Raw genomic sequence first — 24,407 nt, forward strand, 5'->3', positions numbered from 1 at the left:
CTGTAACATAAAAAAATGTGGAAAAAGTCAAGCGCTGTGAATATTTTCCGGATGCACTGTAAGTGTGATGGATGGTTTACAAATGAAAGTAGTGCAATAGGTAAGTGTGATGGATGGTTTACACAGATCTTTAACAGGAAGAGAGCAGCCAAAACACAGCGGTACCATTATAGCTTACTGTCTCCGCTGTACAGAAATACCAAGCAATATGGTCAGTCCTGCCTTAGTTCTTCCCTTGGACTACACACCCCTCCATAATATAAGAGGGAAGAAGTCCAGCAGGGGAGCACCAAGGCAGGACTGACAATACTGCCTGGTATTTCAGTGCAGGAGAGCAGTGCTGGCTTAAGCCAAAGGCTAAGAGCTCACTGGATTTCTGGCCGATCAACAGGTATTTTTATGTACTTGCAGCACTGGGAAACAAGACATGAGGAATGTGCATGTATGACAGAGGTATACAAAATATTTTTTTCCTGATTTGCACTGACTCTACAGTGTCAATACATACATTTGGCCCCTACACCAGCAAATAGGACAAAAATGTATTCATACATTCAAGTTTTTCAACACCCCCCCAGTTTTACTTTTCTTAAGAGACCTATTAAGTCCACTATATAGAGGACTTGCAAGGTAATTCATTTTTGTTAATTGTGTAAAACAGACCAGCGTAACAGCACGCTGACTTATAAATTAGATTTCATTTAAAGAAGAACTCCACTCAGGGAATGCTAGATCTCTGGATCAGGGCACAGGCCATAATGATTTGAACTCAAGTCGCAGAGCCATCACACTTATACTGCTTGTACAGTGCTATGCATTTGGCCAGAATTAGTTGCTGGCTCCACAGAGGTCTATACATATTTGTGCAGCAACATGCTAGCTGTAAATATGCAAGTAGCAGATGTGTGCCAGCTTGGGATAAAGATCACTAGGCTGAAATGCACATCGCTACCCTCATTGTGCCCAGATTTAGACGTCTGTCTCATTCCTGAAGATCTTATTTAACTGATAGACTTTGTCTTGACTACCGATTTTCCATCTGGACCTGCAATGTTATTCAAATCAAGTCCAAGGTAGGCTTAGGATATTTATACACCAAGCCTAATTATTATAGAAATATACAAAAACTTGTAGTAGTCCTGATAGTATATATAGCCAAATGATCAGGCAAATAACAAAAAGTACCAGAACTGATTGACAGACTTGTAAAGTTTTGGCTAATCCCCGTTTCCTATCTCTAGACTAGAGTTAGGTAAGAGTTACTCAATCAAATCCTAAGGGGAGACTATCTAACATACAATGAACAGTATATTTGCATAGCAGATGAAAAGAGAACTTTTAAGGGTCCCGTCTTTCCTGCACGGTTGATCAAAAGCTCTCATACCTAGCTATGTTTATCAGATTAGTCATATACCAACATGGACAGCGTTATGCTTCCCCAGCATTGACCCTCAACACTTAGCTTGGCCATACATGGGCTCATTTTGCATAAGATCTGGAAAGAAATTAATATCTTGACATGAAAGAGATGATCTTTAGTGACCCAACAAGGATAACACATTTCTGATCACTTTATGTAACTTGTTGTTTTTAACTATCTGCGGTCTTTAGAGCCAGACATCTTAAACTACTGCTGGCTATTCATAACTACATATACAAATGGCACCACATTGCATGCATTGACATGTCATTGTTTAGGTACGCTGTACTTTATGGAGGTATGTGCTGCTAGTGTGACTGAGGCTTACTCTGCACTTGTCTTTTGTAATGACAGGTTTGCTTTAATGAAGCTGTGCCACCCTGCTTTGTACATATTATGCTGTACAGAAGAGGGAGCACCTAGCTGATACCCTAAACACAGAAGAGGGAGTACCTAGCTGGTACCCTAAACACAGAAGAGGGAGCACCTAGCTGGTACCCTAAACACAGAAGAGGGATCACCTAGCTGATACCCTAAACACAGAAGAGGGATCACCTAGCTGATACCCTAAACACAGAAGAGGGAGCACCTAGCTGAAACCCTAAACACAGAAGAGGGAGCACCTAGCTGATACCCTAAACACAGAAGAGGGAGCACCTAGCTGGTACCCTAGAGTACTGTGTACTTAATCTAGCTGACATTCCGTCTGCTATAGGATTCTTAACTACAGCTCTCACAGATGCCAATAGCTGAAAGCTTACAGACAAGAGACCTTGGGTAGCATAGAATTCGATTTTGGGGAAATGAAGCATTACCACCTCCACCAATCATCTTTTGAGTGGTTTGTGCCATTCTGTAACAGGAAGCAAGGGAAGCGTTGCCATCTACAGCCCTCTACTCGAATGGCTTGGCTACAGCATGCACCATACCCCAGGAATGCCAGCACACATGGTAGTATGACATGCATCGTCACTGGTTAATGTATTGTAATTGGCCTCAGTATTACTAATATCTGCTTGATCCATCAACACCACTCTCACATTAGCCTCGCTGCCTACCCTATTAGCATCACTACTGATCTCCGGCCTCTATTCTATATGTTGGCATCCTTGCTGTTTTTTTGTGCCTAAGTGTTGTTTCCATACTGGGATCAGCCTGGGTGATATGCCCTGAGCATATAAGGTTAGTCATGTCAGACGTGATCTGCAGCTTAGGTTTTACATGTGGTACACATGAGCTATAAACTAGGCTCTATTTAAGCAGTACACAAATGGTGCTTTTTATCTGCAGTCCACATTCCTGGCAGCCACACCCAATGCACAACATGGATGGCGCATGGCTCACATAGCCAACATTGGTGATCACATACACCCTCATGCCTTCAGCATGCTCAGAGGTGGCTTCAAATGAGACGGTCCTCCTGCACCTGTTGTTCACACACCCCGGTGAAACACATCCCCCCAGACTGTCCGTTACTGCCCTCATGGCTGGAGATCCGCTGCTCCGAGGAGTGCTGGGCCCAGATTTCCAGGGGTAGATCTTTAGGCAAAGGTCGCTCTTTGAGATATACCTCCATCTGGCGTAAAAGATCTTTAGGCTTCCTCTTGGCAAATGTCTCAAGTTCTACAATAGAAAAGAACAGATGAAATGATAATGATGGCATTTTCTGTATGTACAGTCAAGGGCAAAAATATTGTCAGCCCTGCATTTCAGTCAGAGTATGCACGACTTTGCAGAGAAAATTGTTGCAATTACAAATGTTTAGGCATTCTCATGTTTATTTCTTTTGTTTGTATTGGTATGACACAAAAAAGTGGAGAAACAAAAAGCCAAATCTGACAAATTCCACGCAAAACTCCAGAAATTGACTGGACAAAATTATTGGCACCTTCTCAAAATTGTAAAAAATAAATTTACATTCCAAGTTTGTGATGCTCCTGGAATCTGAAATAAACCAGCATCTAGTTAAAATGGTGAAAAATTGACTCAACCTTTCTGTTGTGTGTCTCTGTGTGCCACATAGAGCATGGAAAAGAGAAAGAGCAACAAAGAATTGTCTGAGGATTTGGGAACAAAAGTTGTGGAAAAGCATGGACAATCCCAAGGTTGCAAGTCCATCTCCAGAGCACTTAATGTTCCTGTGTCCAATGTGCGCAACATTGTCAAGAAGTTTACAGCCTATGGTACTGTAGCCAATCTCCCTGGATGTGGACGAAAGAGAAAATTTGATCAAAGATTGCAATGAAGGATTAATACCGAAATCCATAGTGGGACAGAAAGGGGAAATGGGACTTTGCAATACCTAGGGGTAAAGGAAATGAAATAGACCAAAAAAGAATAATGATGTGAATATATAAAAAAATTATAAACTTTATTCAGACATTGTTTAAGACACCCATATCTTAAACAATGGAACCATAAATTAACAACCAATTAAAACACTAGATTACATAGGGTACCAAAGTAACAATGCATAAAGGGTAAACCCTAATACATGGAGGGTGATGCTGAAGTTGGTGGACACAGACTGACGCGTTTCAAAAGTCTTCTTTAGGGGGTGAGAATGTCCACTTAACGGAGATATCTAAAACAGATATATAAGAATTAACATCTACAAATACATATCAGCAGTAAAATATTAGCACAAAAGAGTGCAAAACCCCAAATAACAATACTTACAGTTGACAGATCAAGCATCTAAATGCCTGTATACATAAAGAAAAACAGACTGTGTCTATAGCTCACAACGGTACCCCACAGAAAATCCCAAATGTCCCAGAGGACAGCACATATACATTTTTTTTTACAACTGTGTGTCTCTTGCTCCATATCTGGTCCTCCCCGGATTCCCTGCGTCCCATTGGTGGCACCCGACATGCATGGTTCCTTCTTCGGAAGGGGCACCTCAGCAGTGGACAGGGCCATTCCCTTAGCCCTGTTCTTTGCACCTGGGAATTCTATGCTTTTCACAGCATTTGTGAGTACGGGGTCTACGCATGTTGGCGCCGCTCTCCATTTCCACCTTTATCCATCATTCAGGCATGGTCGCTTCTAGTTCTGGAAATGGAGTTTGTGTTTGGGCCTGAGTGCATCAGTTTGCACTGCCGTGGGCGCCAACACAAGGAGATGTCAGCAGGGGATGTATGGAGACTAGATGTCTCCTTTGGCAGGTGGGGAAATTCTATTTACAGGTGTGTCTAATTGCCCTTATGTTTGGATTGGTTATTCTATTACCATGTGACCTTTTGGCATAGCCATATATATGTGCCTCTAGATACCAGCCTCATTCTTTCCCAATTTGAGGAAGACTCACCTCTGTTTTGTCAGACTCTGGTCAATTGCAGGTATGGTTTTGCTTTGCCCCTTTCCTTTTTTTTTCTTGCCTATTGTGAATTTATATTTTTTTCCATCTTTGCCCAAATACTGGGCCTCTGACTGAAAATGTCTAAGACATTAGTTAGGATTCTTTCACTTGGAGGTATCTGTATATCATTTAGTCATTAATAATATATAAAACATTTTTTTCTTACTATTTTTAATTTTTTTATCTTTTCCCTCCTGCCGTTTTATCCCTTGTGCTGTCCTCTGGAACATCTGGGATTGTCTGTGGGGTACCGTTGTGAGCTATAGACACACAGTCTGTTTTTTCTTTATGTATACAGGTATTTAGATGCTTGATCGGTCAACTGTAAGTATTGTTATTTGGGGTTTTGCACTCCGATGAACCTTTTGTGCTTATATTTTACTGCTGATATGTATTTGTAGATGTTATTTCTTATATATCTGTTTTAGATAAATCCGTTAGGTGGACATTCTCACCCTCTGAAGAAGACTTTTGTTGAAACGCATCGGGGTCTATGTGTCCACCAACTTCAGAATCACCCTCTATGTATTAGGGTCTATTTAATTTCCTTTACCCCTGGGTATGGTAAAGTCCCAATACCCCTTTCAGTCCCACTGTGGATTTTTGTATTATCCTTGAGGAATAGATACCCCCTTATAATTTCTAATTTTCGAACCTAGCTGCCTTTATTGCAACAAAGGATTGTTCAAAAGGTGGATAAAGAACCTCAATCAACTTCCAGACAAATTCAAGCTGACCTTCAGGCACAGGGTACAACTGTGTCAGCTCGCTCTGTGTGTTTCCATCTGAATGAAAAGGGATTCTATGGTAGGAGACTCAGGAGGACCCACACTGCTGGCACAGAAATATAAATAAGCCAGATTGGAGTTTGCCAAAACTTACCTAAATGTTTTTGGGATGTATGAGAAACACAAGGCGCTTCTAATTATCAATTGTTTTATCTCCAGTTGAACTAGAATACCTACAATCTTGTTCCTACAAATAAAAATCTAAGCATACATATGTAGCACCCTACAGGTAGGTGAAACCATAGTGGGCCTTGTCTGCCTAACAGCAGGGCTGTGATTTATCTAGCCAGGGTGTCAGAGCTTCCAGATGTGCCTGCTGAGGGGAGAAGTATCCCCACTGGCTCCTGTGAGAGGCTTCTCATAGGGCAGTGGAGGAAGCCCAATCAGAGGACACATCCCAGCTTGTAACTACCCCAGAAGGCAGATTATGCTGCAAAGGATTCTAGGAGTGGGTATAAGTTGGGGGGAAGTGCGTGGCACGGTGTCTTTGGCGGGAGCAGAGTCCCAGAAAGGAGAGTACGGCTGTCTCTCCTCCTGTTTGAGGAAGGTGGATGTCTCGGGGTGTCGCCTGAGTGTCCAGAGTGTGCTGAGTGAGCTGAGGGGACCCGGTGTGCCGAGAGCCTGTGGAGAGAGAGAGGGGTCCAGTCCCAGCAAAGCCTACACAGGTCGTGAGTACTGAGGATTGCCCCTGGGGGTCTGCCTAGAGTCAGAGGGGACCACTCCGGACGAGGTTCGGGGATCCAAGGTCAGCTAGCTGTAAAGGGGGTACCTAGGTTGAGGACCCTGAAGTGTAAAGGGGGTACATAGTCAGTGGAGCGTGAAGAGTTCAAAAAGCAAAGGGGGCACCTGCAGTTTGGGCCCTGAAATGTATTGCCTGTGCCAGTTACAGTGTTAGCTATTTGGAGTTCTACAAAATACTACCTCAAGCTGTGCCAGGCGGGGGAAAAGTATTGACAGGCTTACACAGTGAAGCAGTGTCAGGAGTTCTACAGTTCTCAGTCTTGGATCTACTGGACTATAGGTCGGGATTCAACACTTCCTCTGTTTTACAGAGTATTCTCAGAGTCAGTGAGCGTTGGCTGGTGCTGGCTAGCGTCAAGGAAGTGCCAATGGGCATTTTTCCAGGATCAAAGTTCCAATTGTAATTAGTTCAAGCCGAGAGGAGTATCCCACTCATTCCCTTCTCCCATCGCTTTAATTTATAATAAAAACCACAAACAAGAAGCCGGAGATGTCACTGTTTCAATTGTCACACCAGGGGACTCAGCTCACATGGGCTGGAGAGGATTCCGGTACTAATGGCAGACCTACATCAGGCCACAGGCCTGGAAACCTTGCTACACATATAAAAAATGTTTATCTTTTTAATAGGAGGTTGATTCACTGTAATTAAGCCCCTGAAAATATTTTCCCAATTTAAGTAATATGTTAAACCATTTTAGACCACAGATCATTTCCTTTACTATATATTTCACCATAAAAAAAGTTTTTTTTAACTAATTTATTTACACTAATATACATATAGATTGGAGATTTTGAAAAGTATTACCCATTTAACCACTAGGAGGTTTTAATAGTTATAATATTAAGAATAATAATGAGTTTTGAGACCCACATCAGGGTCATACATGTATATATATTCCTTGGGATATGCCTATTTTTTGTTTTTTAGAAGTATGATCAGGTTTTTTTTATGTGCATGATCAGGCTTTAGGTACAGTCATACCAGTTAGCAGTACAAGCAACCTGGGCAACGACCTCGATCTATCCCCTTGTTCCCCTTTTCGATTTGACACTTATAACAATATAGAGGTTTTTCTTATTAAACTTTTATCTTTTTATTAAATCTTTTTAAGAAAAACTTACCAAAAACTTTCCATTTTCTATTTTTAATTTGATTCCCGCTTTAATAACGGCACTGGGACGTATTTGGACAACTTAATTAGAATATCCAATACGGCCGCGGGTCACATGTGGCAGGTTGCTTGGTTACCTTATACTATAAAAACCGGAAGGAGTAGCAACATGGCGCCGCTCCAGATGAAGTCAGAGTGACGAAACGTGTAGGGTAAAGCCAAGCGTCACTGCGGCACTTTTGGTTCTCGTCCGTGGAATGTACAGACAATCCCGGACTTCCTTTTTGCAATCTGATCAACTCTGAAAGCTCTTTGCTTATATGAACAACCTCCAGTGGATGACCACGCGGGGAGAGGAGCAATTGAAAATTGAAAAATTAGCACAGATTTTATCACTGTCGTTTTCAATCATATGGTATATTGACAAACTAGCACAGGTTTACCACTGATTTTTAAATTGCACATATGGTTTGAATATCAACGTATCAAGAAATTTTTTAGACTATTTTTATTCTATACCATCACTCATATTTATTAATTTCACCTAGATAGCGCCACTACTTACTTGCACATCAGCACTTTCCATTTATCTACTGGGACACCACCACCAGGTGGTTGTTCATAGTGAGGGCAGCAGCCGAATGCATACACCCAACATAAAATCTAGATCCATAGCACGGAATAACGTTTTAACATTTATCATCTTGTAAGTGTTATTAACCATTTGATGTTTCTAATAAACGGTCAATACTGCACTTAGAGGTGCCTTGTGTTTCTCATACATTCCACAGAGCTTCTTCTTCTCCTAAGTGCTGCCTGAGTGCATGCTGACCCCAACCACCCTTTGGATCCAGGGCTCAGCCCCATGGAAGTGCAAATATTTTCTACTAAATACTTTTGAAGAATATGCTGTGGACAGAGGAAACAAAATTACAGCTTTTTGGTAAAGCCCATCATTCTAATGTTTTCAGAAATAGAAATTAGGCTATTAAAAAAAATGGTGAAAGTCCACTGATTTTTTTTAATTGCTTTGCTGCTTTAGGCACTGGGTGTCTTAACGGTGTGCCTATAGGAAATCTGAAGACTACCAAAAAATTCTGGGGTGCAATGTAGTGTACAGTGTCAGAAAGATGGGTCTCCGTCAGGGGTCATGGGTGTTACAGTAAGACCATGACCCAAAGCACACCTCAAAATGCACCCAGAAAAGGTTTAGGACAAAGCGCTGGAGAGCACTTGTGGAGAGATCTTAACCACTTGCCGACCGACGCAAGTACATATACTGCGACGGTCAGCCCCGTGCAGGCAAAGTGACGTATGGGTACGTCAACCGCCTGCGAGCCAATAGGGGGCGAGCGCGCGCCCCCGCTCGCTCCCTAACATGTCCGCGCGTGTGACCGGCGGACCCGATGTCCGCCGGTCACTCGCGATCGTCCGGTACAGAGGGAGAAAGGCAGGCGGCTAATGTAAACAAAGCCGCCTGTCATTCTCCCCTGTGTAAGTGCAGAGATCATACGGTCCTGCTATGTAGGATCATATATCTCTGTAGTTACACAAACAGCCACATCCCTTTACAGTTAGAAGCACGCCCCTAGGGACACACTTAACCCCTCCTTCTCCAATAAAGTTAACCCCTTCCCTGCCAGTGTCATTTTTACAGTAACAGTGCATATGTATAGCACTGATTACTGTAGTAATGTCACTGGTACCCCCAAAAGTGTCAAGAATGTCAGTCAGGGGTCCGATCTGTCCGCCGCAATGTCGCAGTCCCGCAAAAAAAAAAAAAAAAAAAAAAAAAAAAAAAATCGCAGATCGTCGCCATTACTCGTTAAAAAAAAAAACAATAAAAATGACAAAAATCTTTCCCTTAGTTAGTAAATGCAATAACTTTTGCGCAAACCAATCAAAATACGCTTATTGCAATTTTTTTTACCAAACATATGTAGCAGAAAACAAACTGGCCTAAAATGTTAAAAAATTTTGATTTTTACATTTTTTGGGGGGAATTTCATATAAAAAAAATGTGAAAAATATTGTTATATTTGCAAAATTGTCGCTCTTTTTTTGTTTATAGCGCATGATAAAAAAAAAAAAAAAAAATCAAATACCACCAAAAGAAAGCTTTGTGGGGAAAAAAGGACATCAATTTGGGTACAGCGTCGCACGACCGCGCAATTGTCCGTTAAAGTCACGCAGTGCCGAATCGCAAAATAGGGCCTGGTCAGGAAGGGGGTAAAATCTTCCGGGGCTTAAGTGGTTAAAACAGTAGTTGGGAAAAGGAACCCTTCCAATCAGAGACCTGGAGCAGTTGGCGAAAGAAGAGTGGTCCAAAATTCCAGAAGAGTGGGGTAAGAACGCATTGATGGCTACAGGAAGTGATTGATTTCAGTTATTTTTTCCAAGGTGTGTGCTACCAAATATTAATGCCAATAATTTTGTCCGGTCCATTTTTGGAGTTGTGCCTGGAATGTGTCAGATTTGGCTTTTTGTTTCTCCACTTTTTATGTCATACCAATACAAACAAATGAAATAAACATGAGAATGCCCAAACATTTGTAATTGCAACAATTTTCTGGATGCAGGAATTGCAGGGGGTGCCAATATTTTTGTCTGTGACTGTATGTTACATATACAGCAATGATATGAAGGACGAACATGTGCAACATTTGCATAATCTGGCTTTTTATTAGAGAACCTAATATACATTAATATAGCGATACAGTGTTTTTTTTTCAGTGCTGATATATTGGTACTGCAAGAAACCGGTTCTCTTGCAAGAACAACCTTCCACTTGCTAATACTCTCCTTTGCCTCACTACTCCATCAGAGTCAGAAGATGTAACTATCTGTAAGCTCCACGGCAAAGGCTACAAAGAATAAATTACTTTTTCCCCATTCTCACGGTCCTAAAATAGGAATGAATAAATTTGGATAGGATAAGGGTCAGGGAAGGGACAAATTTAAAGGGTTAATGTTAACAGTTAGGATAGGGTGAGGTGTCATGTGTTCATTTTTAAAAATATTTGACAACTTATGTTAAAGTGGAAGTTTAGTGAGAAAATTAGGTTCTGATAGAGCACTTCAGGCCTGTGATCCTTCTATAACGGGGAAGCCGATGCAGCGGGCAGGCGGCTCTGATTGCCGCCTGACACCCACGATCGTTCCCCGATGAGAGAGAAGGACAGGCAGCTGTTGTAAACACAGCCGACCGTTCTTCTTCCTGGAATGATCATAGAGCTCCTGTGATCCTGCTATATAGGATCACATGTCTCTATGGTCATTCCATAAGCCATGCCCCCCCACAGTTAGAAACACGCCCCTAGGTACACATTTAACCCCTTGATCACCCATAGTGTTAACCCCTTCCCTGCCAGTGTCATTATTACAGTAACAGTGCATATTTTTAGCACTGATTACTGCAATAATGTCACTGGTCCCTGCAAAAGTGTCAAAAATGTCAGTCAGGGGTCCGATCTGTCCGCCGCAATCCCGCAAAAAAAATTGCAGATCGCCGCCATTACTAGTAAAAGAGAAAAAACAATAAAAATGACATAAATCTTTCCCGTAGTTTGTAGTCACGATAACTTTTGTGCAAACCAATCAAAATAGGCTTATTACGATTTTTTTACCAAAAATATGTAGCAGAAAACAAATTGGCCTAAAATGTTAAAAAAAAAATCGATTTTTACATTTTTTTTTGGGGGGATGTTATATAGCAGAATGTGAAAAATATTGTTTTTTTTTTTCAGAATTGTCGCTCTTCTTTTGTTTATATCGCACAAAATAAAAATCGCACAGGTGATCAAATACCACCAAAAGAAAGCTCTATTTGTGGGAAAAAAAAGGACATCAATTTTATTTATGTACAGTGTCGCATGACCGCGCAATTGTCTTTTAAATTAACGCAGTGCCGAATCGCAAAATATGGCCTGGTCATTAAGGGGGCAAATCCTTCCAGTCCAGAGAACATTAGTCCTTAACAAACTGTTATGGGTAAACTCCTGCTTTAAACTATTAAGGCCCCTTTCACATTTGTGCGACCTAAAAGTCGCGTGATTTTGCCGCGATTCTGACCGCACTTAAAGCAATGCCTGTGTAATCTTGAGGTCTATGGACCTCGAAATGCATCAAAGTCTGACCAAAGTATTGCAGGGACTACTTTGAAGTCGTTGCGACTTGAGGTCGCACAAATATGAACAGTACTCATCGGAAATAATTGAGAATGACTTGTCATGCGACTTTGCAGTCCCAGGTCGCAGGACAATTCACACAAGTGTGAAAGGGGCCTAAGGAATAATTTCTAGGGCTGACTTAAAATGGAACTATACTTACCTTGGCTCCAGCGATGTGGCGTCCCTGAGCTCCCTGCCACTGACATCTTCCGGGACTCAACTGCCAGTCGCTTTCATTGGCCGGACTCAATGAACGAAAAAAAAAAACTAACCATCTATGGCATGCTTAAGACCTAGGGGGCAGCACTCATGAATTAAAGGGAAAAAGTAGAGTTGCCCTTTAAGGGTTAGGTTTAGGTGAGGGATTGGACTCCGGGATTTTGAATGAATGATCTCCCAAACATGATTTAAATGATGATGACTTTATTTATATTACTTATATGGTAACTATAATAATTCGTAAAATCTATGTCAGAACACTTTTGAGGATGTGCTCCTTCAAAAATTCCTAAGGCTCCATTCACACCTGAGCGTATCGTTTTCAGACATTTTTTGGAGGTGTTTGGAGGCAGGCATTGACATCTAACAAAAACGCCTGTAATGTGGCAAAGAAGAACCTCATGTACTTTTTTGAGCTTTAGGCGTTTTGCTTCAGGTGACAAAATGCTCATATGTGAACAGGGGCCATTGAAATGAATGGGATTTTGTAAAGCCTTAGGCCCTGTTCACACCTGAGCATTTTCCAGCTCGTAAAACGCCCAACAAGCGAAATCCCATTCATTTCAATGGCCCCTGTTCACATATGAGCATTTTAGATATGAGCATGTAGATGTTACATGTCAAGTAACATCTAAATGAATGGCAGGACCCAAGGTTTCCCAGCAGAACATTTCCCAAAGTATCACACTGCCTCTGCCGACTTGCCTTATTCCTATACTGCATCCTGGTGCCATCTCTTTCCCAGGTAAGCAACACACACGCACCCGAGAATGCACATGATGTAAAGAATATGTAATACATCAGACTATGCCACCTTCTTCCATTGTTCTGTGGTCCAGTTCTGACGCTCAAGTGCCCGTTGTAGGCACTTTTGGCTGTGGACACGGCTCAGCATGGGCATCCTGACCGGTGTGCAGCTATGCAACCCCATACACAACAAACTGCGATGCCCATTTTATTCTGCTTTCAACACATCAACTTCAGGGACGACATGCTCACTTGCTGCCAAATATGTCCCACCCACATTCAGGTGCCATTGTAACAAGATAATCAATGTTATTCACTTTACCGCTCAGTGTTCATAATGTTATGGCTGATCAGTGTATATTTTTCTGTAGACACATACTACCTACACAGATATGTACCCCCATACAGTACAATAAAACTCGGTCACCTTTGAGGATGAAGCCGGAGTCACTGATGGTTTTGTTCTGTGTCTTCCACACATAGTAGAGGTGGTAGAAAATGGCCACATAGAGATCATTCAGTACAGCAAAGACTTGTTGTCTCCGGTTACACTCCCTGTAAAATCAATTTCAGATATTCATATAAATATAGAATGTGCCACACATTAAGGGATTTCTGTATAAGTGGTTAGTTTGCAGTATTTTCAGTATGTACATCATTTTAATTATTATTGCAGAGTTTAACTTAAAATAATGTTTGATGTGCCTTTCATATGTAGTAATGCTTGTTCCTCTAGTGTCAGAGTAATTTAAAGATTAGCCACTAGAGGGGGCTCTTTGTTTTCAGTCGCACAGGGAGGGAATTGTTTTCAACTGTATTCAAATGTCATCCCAGTGATATTTATACAAAGATAACTTTAACTTTACCCGAATGGACAGCACATCCTTCATTCAGACACTGGATGGTCAAAGCTGTGTGGACAACCCTCTAAATCAGTGTTTCTCAACCTTTTTTCAGTCAGGGCACCCTTTAAAAATTATAGACATGCTCAAGGCACCCTTTAAAATTGTGGACAGCCTCGAGGCACCCCATTTTAAAATGTAAAAACTATTCTAATAGTTTTATATAATGTAGAAACATCTACAAGTCCAAGTATGACACCCAGCATTAGAGGTGAATAATCTTTTCCAAAGCAAATACACTTTTACAAACTGGTACTGACTAGTATTCCAATGTTTCTCCTCTCCCTCAGTTTTTCTCCATCACTCAGCTAATGTGACCCCAACGCTGATGGAGAGGGGCAGGGGAGGGTCAAACAAGGATGCTATGCAGGCGACTGACATCCTGCCTACCAACTGATGATGCCATTAATTGTTAGGATGCTGGCAGCTAGAAGGTTGTAATAGTGCACAATGAAAACTAAAAAAAGGCAGCCTTCATCCATACACCGGCATATATACAATATTTGGGCAATTTTTAGGCATTTTGCCAAGGCACCCCTGAAGAAACCTCAAGGCACCCAGGTCTAAATTATTGAGCTCAGTTATTTACAGTAAAGGTTATTGATAATACTACAGCATACATTTTATACAATAGTACAATTATAACCATGTGACAACAGTTTGGAGAAGGCCCTTTTCTGTTCCAGCATGACTGTACTCCTATGTACAAAGCCAGCTCCCATAAAGAGATGGTTTGATGAGTTTTGGGTGGAAGAACTGGAGTGGCCTGCACAGAGTCCTGACCCCAACCCTAAACACCCTTGGGATGCGTTGGAATGTCAAATATAAGCCAGGTCTTCTCATACAACATCAGTACCTGACCTCACAAATGCTCTTTTGGGTGAATGGGCACAAATTCTTACAGATACAGTATCTCACAAAAGTGAGTACACCCCCCTCACATTTTTGTAAATATTTTATTATATCTTTTCATGTGACGACACTGAAGAAATTACACTTTGCTACAATGTAAAGTAGTGAGTGTACAGCTTGTATAACAGTGTAAATTTACTGTCCCCTCAAAATAACAACACACAGCCATTAATGGCTAAACGCTGGCAACAAAAGTGAGTACACCCCTAAGTGGCAATGTCCAAATTGGGCCCAATAAGCCACTTTCCCTCCCTGGTGTCATGTGATTCGTTAGTGTTACAAGATTTCAGGTGTGAATGGGGAGCAGGTGTGTTAAATTTGGTGTTATCGCTCTCACTCTCTCATACTGGTCCCTGGAAGTTCAACATGGCACCTCATGGAAAAGAACTCTCTGAGGATCTGAAAAAAGAATTGTTGCTCTACATAAAGATGGCTTAGGAAGAAGATTGCCAAGACCCTAAAACTGAGCTGCAGCATGGTGGCCAAGACCATACAGCGGTTTAACAGGACAGGTACCACTCAGAACAGGTCTCGCCATGGTTGACCAAAGAAGTTGAGTGAGTGCACGTGCTCAGTGTCATATCGGGGGGGGGGGGGGATGCCTGTCAGTGCTCAGACCATATGCTGCACACTGCATAAAATTGGTCTGCATGGCTGTCGTCCCAGAAGGAAGCCTCTTCTAAAGATGATGCACAAGAAAGCCCGCAGCCCAAGATAAACTTATTTGGTTCAGATGGTATCAATCGTGTGTGGCGGCAACCAGGAGAGGAGTACAAAGACAAGTGTGTCTTGCCTACAGTCAAGCATGGTGGTGGGAGTGTCATGGTCTGGGGCTGCATGATTGCTGCTGGCACTGGGGAGCTACATGTCAATGACGGAACCATGAATGCCAACATGTACTGCGACATACTGAAGCAGAGCATGATCCCCTCCCTTCAGAGACAGGGCCGCAGGGCAGTATTCCTTCCAACATGATAACGACCCCAAACACACCTCCAAGACGACCACTGCCTTGCTAAAAAAGCTGAGGGTAAAGGTGATGGACTGGCCAAGCATGTCTCCAGACCTAAACCCTATTAAGCATCTATGGGGCATCCTCAAATGGAAGGTGGAGGAGCTCAAGGTCTCTAACATCCACCAGCTCCGTGATGTGGTCATGGAGGAGTGGAAGAGGACTCCAGTGGCAACCTGTGAAGCTCTGGTGAACTCCATGCCCAGGAGGGTTAAGGCAGTGCTGGAAAATAATGGTGGCCACACAAAATATTGACACTTTGGACCCAATTTGGACATTTTGACTTAAGGGTGTACCCACTTTTGTTGCCAGCGGTTTAGACATTAATGGCTGTGTGTTGAGTTATTTTGAGGGGACAGCAAATTTACACTGTTATACAAGCTGTGCACTCACTACTTTACATTGTAGCAAAGTGTTATTTCTTCAGTGTTGTCACATTAAAAGATATAATAAAATATTTTCAAAAATGTGAGGGGTGTACTCACTTTTGTGAAATACTGCACACCCAAAAATACTCCCAAACGGGCCGAGGCTGTTATAGTTGCATAAGTGGATGGGGGAGGGTTGGGAAGACTCCATAATAATGCACATGATTTTGGAAGGGGGTCCCCCAAAAGCTCATATATGTTCAATAAAAGCAATAGGAGGCTTCCGGCTTCTGCAGATAATTGCAGCTGCTTTTGTGTAATCACCTGCAAGTGATCGGCCCTGGAAGCAAACTGTCTGTGTCCAGGACCAAACACTTGCAGGTGATCACTCCAACATGCGAGTGGACACAATTAGCATTGAGAGCCGGCAGCCTCCCATTGCTTTCAATGGGTCTGCTTCCCGCAGCTAACCTCTGGAAATCTCCCTTGGGGTTCTCACATGTGAATGGAGCGGACACAGATTACAAGTGTAAATAGGGCCTAACAAACCTATTTAAACCTATCTGCTCACCTGGACACCCGCTCCTCTCTCAGGGTCTGTATACATATCCTGGTGATGTTTATGGACATTATACAGAAGGGAAAATTCTGGACAAGAGACAAGAGTTACACAAATAAGAATCATGTAGTACTAATGCACATTGTGTATTATCATTTTCTACATGATGCAAAAATGCAAACATGAGATGACAGTTGGCCAATCTGCTGTTTTTCTTACCATATGATCTGATATCTACACCACTGGCTGACAGTTCACAGAGGAAATAATGACTGGACTGTGAATGCAACTTTATGATTCGCCACCATCTTCATTATTCATCATACCCAGTAACTGGGAACCACAATTCACAAGAACTGAGGTGGATCATACAAATCAGTGATCGCTGTTCAATAAGATGTGCACAGTGCTATTTACCTGCACAGATTCCCCCCCCATAATAAAACTATGATCCCTCTTGCCATTTATATACACATTTCACTATGGCTCGGATGAAAAGAACAATATGCAATAGCCCTGCTTTAGTAGTCATAGGAATTGAACAATATCTATGCACAGTAAGGACTATAGAGACCTGTGTGTGGTGCTGTGACAGGCGGAAGATATCATGTGCCAGGGGCAGTGTTTTTGGCTCCATCACCATGTACAGAGGGTGCATCAGACCGAGCAGACCCGCAGCTCTTAAGTCTGTTCCAGGATCCATACCTGCAGGGGAAGAGTATGTGAATGGTTACAGACTGACTGTTCACAGGAGCACATAGTGATGATATTGTCATAGCACTATAGCTGCCTTAAAACACCTCTTTAATGTGTCAAAGGTTTATATACCCAGCCTCCCTTAAACATAGATCAGAACAACACAGAAAAACTTAGTTCTATTGGATCCATTTCACAAATATGCATTTCCAAATAGCAGACATATATCCAGATTGCCCTCTTGGACTATCCACCCACTAATCTGAACTCAATCAATCATCGAAACTAGCGAGTATTCGGTTATGCCAACTGCTGTACAGGTGATTACAGGAGGATGATACTAAGCAAGAATAGTTTTATATATATATATATATATATATATATATATATATATATATATATATTTTTTTTTTATGAACACATTGCTGTAATGATCTGTGTTTTCTGATGCTGCCTGGAGTTGAGATTTAAAGGACTGAAGGGATGTTCAGGCTGTGATTTGTGAATAGAGTTTCAAGTGTATGCATATGTTGTCATTAAAGCCCCTCACTTTGTACAGCTCTACAGAAGACATTACCCCACTATATAAACCAATAAGTAGAATAACTGCCATTTCACCTTGGAATCCTAATTGCTCCCAGTGTGATCCGTATAAAGGGCAGTCAAAGCGGGCGCCTGTCAGCTTCTTGTATATGGTCTGCAGGACTCTAACATGAACTTGCTGACTGCTGTCCAGTGGACCTGAGAAGAAAGGAAACAAATATTGAAAAACATCTGCTTCTTATACATCCTTAAAGTGTTACTAAACCCAGGAGCCTGAATTTACCCTTTCTCATCAGCAGTATATACGGTAGCAGTCTTGTGACTTCTTTTAGTGTCTGGTTAAAGCTTATAGGGGGATTTTTTCATTCTGCACTGACTGTCCTATCAGGATGCAGAACCCCTGACCCTCTATCTGGACAGTGCTGATTGGCACTGGGCTGATCATATGCCTCCTCCCAAGAAAAAACAAAACAAACTGAGCATGTGCAGCCCGTCCCCTGGCACTGTATTATCAGGAAATATATTGGAGTCAGTGAAAGAAGGGGAGGATCAGAGGAGACAGGATCAAACAGCCTTTTTACACAATGCAGAGGATTACCCCTTAGGTTCCATAGTGAGTATAACAAGCAAGCTTTACTGCATATACAGACTGATATACTGTTGTGGGTTTAGTAACATTTTAAAGCTCACCATTTTAACGTTCACCATGTTATAACACGTATTACTGCAATGAATTGTAACACATTGTGGATGTTCGCTGCAATGCACTGCACATTTAATTGCACCCCAACACACATCTAAAATGAGTTGCAACACACCTGCACTATAACACACAACAATCAGATGCATATACTTTATGAATTATGTTGCCCTGTGAGTAAAAGTCATACAGAATCTATGTTTTGGTGCTTTGCCAGGACATTCCTTTTAAATTAGCTGCCTAATGCAATGGGCACAGAGTGGTGAGAATTGTATCTATGAATGGACTCCAAGAAAAGGGATTTACAGTAAAGAAATCCTGTTATTTTTTTTTTTTTTCTTGTCCACTCAAGTCTCAAAAACCTTCAAAACTTCTAAAAGTAGTTTAACTGAGGTGTGGGCTATACAGCAAACGCTAGCAGTCCCAGCTGACACAACAGAACTGGGGATTTCCCCCCCGAGTCCCTGTCAGAACACAATAGAACAGCAGGGGATACCTCTGTACAAACGTCTGGTAGTTAGTACAGTGGCTCCTCCTTAGCTGTCAAGTTTTTTTTTCGCTCAGCCCTGCTGGGTTAAAGGACAGAAAACTACTAGGCTTAAGCTGGCCACAGGACCTAGCTCCACCTGACTTTGAATTGCAGAGGACAACATGACTCCAGGCTGCAGACGTTGGCACCATAAGTGGGAGCGCTGCAAACAACCTCCAATCTATTAGTGGAAGGTGAGCTGGGGGCATCCGATGCAGTGGGACTTCTCCTCGTGTCTAGAATCAGACATGCTGCAGCCACAATGTGGATAGGCTCAGGATAAGAGGTAAGGCTCCATGTACTCATAAAACACAGACAGCTGGTAGCAGGTAAGAGTCAGTGACTATCAGGGCTGCATTATCAAAGGTGACCTACATCACTGTAGCAGGCAGAGGGAATAAATTGAAGATCAAAGATATACGTGGCTCTGTGCAACAGGTGCAGGATGGGCGAGATACTTTCTTGACTCTGTATGGTGGGAAGGAGCATGTGCAGCTCGCTATACTCAACCCAGCAGATGCCATCAGCACTCGGTTCTACAGCACTAGCCCCTTCCACTAAAAGCTGGCAGGAAATGGGGGGAAACCAATGAAAATAAGGCAGCTCCTGACCTATGCAAAGCGAGAGGACAATGTGTCAGTAAATGGAATTCCCTGACCCCATATACTCAACCTCACCTAGCTCGCCCTGCAGCCAGTACAGAGATCTCCTGTGCTGGTGACCCGGGGGAGCAGCAAAGTTACTTCCTTAGTAATGTGACAGTGCTCGGGCCTAGCAATTGGGCTGCTAGGCCCTGGCACCATCACACAGGAGCAGGTCACATGTTCTGCCCATATCCAGAAGTGCTGAGTATTTTCACCAAAAGGGAATGAGAGTAAGGTAAGTAAATGAGTGCTGGAAGGATGCCCATTCGAGAGACAATGTTTTTTTTGTCTGACATCGAGCAAGATGACAGCATCTATTACTGTAATTTTTGTTAAGACTTTTTAAATACTTGGTAAATGTTTGCTCTTCAGTATTTTTGATATTTTACGTGTAGCACTGCAAAGCAGATGTGTATACGACTAATACTGCCTCAATCTACATATATAAATTACAATTCCACATAGAAACAAAATATTTTTGCTGTCTGTGTCCCACTGGGGAGAATTCCCTTTACTTCCTGTCAAAGAAACATAACAGGAAGTTGGATGAGAATTTCCTTTTAGGACAGTTGCCCCCAGAACCAAAAGTCTTCAGAGTGCAAAGTATTGATTATAGGTAGTGTTGAGCGAACACGGACTGTATTATTCGTGTTCGTACCGAATAATTGGATTTTTTGTACCCGAACACGGACACGGACACTTTACTGTATGTTCGGGTAAAAATCCGTGTTCGGTCGTTTTATTTCCGGGTTTTGCATGCTTTGGCGCTCTTTTCATGGCGGGCTTTCAACAGCCAATCAACAATCGTTTAACTGGTGTGCCTTAAGCCATCCCAGCCATGCCTGCAAATGTCTCAGTAGCTGTGATTGGCCGTCTGAAGCATGTGACCAAGTCTTTATAAGTTCGAGGCAGCCGCAGCGGCGTCATTATGCTGCTTAGATTCAGGGACAGAGCACACATCAACGTGCTGGCTGCTGATTAGGGAAAGATAGGCAGGAAAAAACCATTTGTGTCCGGATAGAATTGAGGGACAGGTCGGAGTGTTTAGGCAGGGCGAGTTGTAGGCATTTTAGGGATAGAGTCTGCTGAATTATAGGGTCAGTGTCTTCTACAAACTACAATCGATATTGCTGTGTGGGGGGTGGGGTCTGCACTCAATCCTGATCTACGATCTCTTCTCAATCCTGTTAGGGACAGAGTCTGCTGAATTTTAGGGAAACTGTGTTCTACAAACTACAATCGATATTGCTGTGTGGTGTGGGATTGGAGATAGGCAGGTGTCAGTGATCCACATCCATTTTTCTGTGTGTGAGCTGCAGTGAACACAATCTTTTTGGGCTGCAGTGAACACAATCTTTTTGGGCTGCAGTGAACACAATCTTTTTGGGCTGCAGTGAACACAATCTTTTTGGGCTGCAGTGAACACAATCTTTTTGGGCTGCAGTGAACACAATCTTTTTGGGGTGCAGTGAACAAAATCTTTTTGGGGTGCAGTGAACACAATCCTTTTTGGTGTGCAGTGAACACAATCTTTGTGGGGTGCAGTGAACAAAATCCTTTGTGGGGTGCAGTGAACACAATCTTTTTGGGGTGCAGTGAACAAAATCCTTTTTGGGGTGCAGTGAACAACATCCTTTTTGGGGTGCAGTGAACACAATCTTTTTGGGGTGCAGTGAACAAAATCCTTTGTGGGGTGCAGTGAACACAATCTTTTTGGGGTGCAGTGAACACAATCTTTTTGGGGTGGAGTGAACAACATCCTTTTTGGGGTGCAGTGAACAAAATCCTTTTTGGGGTGCAGTGAACAAAATCATTTTTGGGGTGCAGTGAACACAATCTTTTTGGGGTGCAGTGAACACAATCTTTGTGGGGTGCAGTGAACACAATCTTTTTGGGGTGGAGTGAACAACATCCTTTTTGGGGTGCAGTGAACAACATCCTTTTTGGGGTGCAGTGAACACAATCTTTTTGGGGTGCAGTGAACACAATCTTTGTGGGGTACAGTGAACAGAATCTTTGTGGGGTGCAGTGAACACAATCTTTGGGGGGTACAGTGAACACAATCTTTGTGAGGTGCAGTGAACACAATCTTTGTGGGGTGCAGTGAACACAATCATTGTGGGGTGCAGTGAACTCAATCTTTGTGGGGTACAGTGAACACAATCTCATACTTCTGAAGGTTTGAGGGTGCTGCCTGTTCCATACTCCCCCTACTCCTCATCTAGCCTTTTAGGGGTACAAACAATAGTAATTGGGGCCTAGTGTGGTTGTGTACGTGTGATATACATACACTTTTTTTGGATCATATTTTCTATTCCGCTATTCAATAAAAACCTTTCTAGGGCAAGATCTTAAATTACAGAAATATGAGGAGACCGTCAAATAAGGGCCGTGGCCTGGGTCGTGGTGCTGCTGGTAGAGCTCCTGTTGCAAGGAGAGGACATGGTCGATCTGTGCCAGCTACACGCACAAGTGAAACACCTTCCTCAAGTGTGAGTAGGCGACAGAACCTGCATCAGTATTTGGTAGGGCATCAAACGCCCCTAGAAGTGATGAGGCCAGAACAAGTTGAGGCGATAGTAGATTGGTTTGCTGCTGACAGTGCCTCCAGTTCCTTCACATTGTCTCCCACCCAGTCTACTGCAGAAAGGTCAGAGTTGGCACCTGCAGCCAATGTCCAACCGTCTTTCACCTCACCCCCTTGCAAATCAGGCCAGCAGTCTGAGCCCCAAGCCATACAGCAGTCTCTTATTCTTTTTGAGGACTCTGTCAGCAGGGTTTCCCAGGGCCATCCACCTAGCCCTGCCCCAGAAGTGGAAGAGATTGAGTGCAGCGATGCCCAACCACTTATTTCTCAAGATGAGTACATGCAAGGATCATCGCAGCACGTCTCCGATGATGACGAAACGCAGGTGCCAACTGCTGCGGCGTTCAGCATTGTGGAGACCGACAAGGAGGGCAGGGGTGAAGACTGGGTGGAAGATGATGTGGAGGACGATGAGGTCCTCGACCCCACATGGAATGAACGTCATGCAGGTGACCTGAGTAGTTTGGAGGAAGAGGCGGTGGTCGCACAGAGCCACCAGCACAGCAGAAGAGGGAGCAGGGTGCAGAAGCGGAGCGGCCGTGCCCTAGACACTACGCCCGCTACTGCCCAACGCAGCAAGGGAACGAGCGCACCAAAGTCAGCTCAAAGGAGTTCTCTAGCGTGGAAGTTCTTTAGAAAATGTGCTGATGACAGGACACGAGTGGTTTGCACCCTGTGCAATCAGAGCTTGAAGCGAGGCATGAACCTTCTCAACCTGAGCACAACCTGCATGATCAGGCATCTAAGTGCAAAGCACGAGCTGCAGTGGAGTACACACCTTCAAAACCAAGAAACGTCTCTGGCTCATCCTGCTTCCTCTTCTGCTGCAGTCTCGGCCGCTCCAGCCACATCTGTAGTGATACCGGCACCTGCCACCCCGCAAACAGACGATCTGTCAGCAACACCACCACCTGGGTCACCAACAACCATCTCCACAATGTCCCGTGGAAGCGTTCAGCTTTCCATCTCCCAAACACTTGAGAGGAAGAGGAAGTACCCCCCTACCCACCCGCGATCCCTGGCCCTGAATGCCAGCATTTCAAAATTATTGGCCTTTGAAATGCTGTCATTCCGTCTGGTGGAGACGCACAGTTTTAAAAACCTTATGTCGGTGGCTGTCCCACAGTACGTCGTGCCCAGCCGCCACTACTTTTCCAGGCAAGCCATCCCTTCCCTGCACAACCAAGTGGGGGAAAATATCAGGTGTGCACTGCGCAACGCCATCTGTGCCAAGGTCCACCTAACTACGGATACGTGGACCAGTAAGCACGGTCAGGGGCGTTATATCTCCCTAACGGCACACTGGGTAAATGCAGTGGCGGATGGGCCTGAGGCGGATAGCAATTTGGCGCATGTCCTTCCACCACCGAGGATTGCAGGGCGCTTCAGTTTGCCTCCTGTTCGTAACTCCTCCTACTCCGCTTCCTCATCCTCTACCGCCTCCTCATCCGGACAGCGTAACACCTTCACCACCAACTTCAGCACGGCCAGGGGTAAACGACAGCAGGCAGTTTTACAACTTGCCTGTTTGGGGGACAAACCACACACCGCGCAGGAGTTGTGGAGGAGCATGGAACAGCAGACAAATGAGTGGTTGCTGCCAGCGAGCCTCAAGCCCGGCCTGGTGGTGTGTGATAACGGGCGAAATCTCATAGCAGCTCTGGGCCTAGCCGGTTTGACGCACATCCCTTGCCTGGCGCATGTGCTGAATTTGGTGGTGCAGAGGTTCCTTAAAAACTACCCCGATATGTCAGAGCTGCTGCAGAAAGTGCGGGCCGTTTGTGCGCACTTTCGGCGTTCTCACCCTGCTGCTGCTCGCCTGGCAGCGCTGCAGCGTAACTTCGGCCTTCCCGCTCACCGCCTCATATGTGACGTGCCCACAAGGTGGAACTCCACCTTGCACATGCTGGAAAGACTGTGCGAGCAGCAGCAGGCCATAGTGGAGTTTCAGCTGCAGCACGCACGCGTGAGTCGCTCTGCGGAACAGCACCACTTCACCACCAATAACTGGGCCTCCATGCGAGACCTGTGTGCCTTGTTGCGCTGTTTTGAGTACTCCACCAACATGGCCAGTGGCAATGACGCCGTTCTCAGCTTAACTATCCCACTTCTATGCCTCCTTGAAAAAACAATTCGGGCGATGATGGAAGAGGATGTGGCACAGGATGAGGAGGAGGAGGAGGATGAAGAGGTAACATTTCCAAGGCTTTCAGGGCAGTCATTCGCAAGGGGCTCCGAGGGTGGGTTCCTGCACACGCAAACGCCAGGGACGCAATTGTCCAGCAGGGGCACAGTTCTGGAGGATGAGGAGGATGAGGAGGAGGAGGAGCTGGAGGAGGAGATGGAACCATGTTCACAGCAGGGTGGCACCCAGGCCAGCTCATGGCCATCA

The 24,407-nt window shown here is 43.8% G+C and overlaps 1 protein-coding gene across 1 annotated transcript in view; it reads right to left on the reverse strand.

Annotated features, from left to right (window-relative positions):
• Nucleotides 1–2,009: 2,009 nt before the first annotated feature.
• Nucleotides 2,010–24,407, reverse strand: part of ELMOD3 (ELMO domain containing 3) — a gene marked incomplete at its 5' end in the record, with an annotated part of 59,022 nt that continues 36,624 nt past the window's right edge. The window contains 5 exons of the mRNA XM_082253680.1: nt 2,010–3,043; nt 12,991–13,118; nt 16,329–16,405; nt 16,891–17,021; nt 17,631–17,753. Of these exons, the coding sequence (XP_082109806.1) occupies nt 2,823–3,043; nt 12,991–13,118; nt 16,329–16,405; nt 16,891–17,021; nt 17,631–17,753 (680 nt within the window). The 3' untranslated portion in view covers nt 2,010–2,822. The remainder of the gene's footprint in view (nt 3,044–12,990; nt 13,119–16,328; nt 16,406–16,890; nt 17,022–17,630; nt 17,754–24,407) is intronic.

This window comes from Pelophylax lessonae, assembly GCF_965119305.1.
Source record: "Pelophylax lessonae genome assembly, chromosome: 4".
In the NCBI taxonomy this organism is placed as follows: domain Eukaryota; kingdom Metazoa; phylum Chordata; class Amphibia; order Anura; family Ranidae; genus Pelophylax; species Pelophylax lessonae.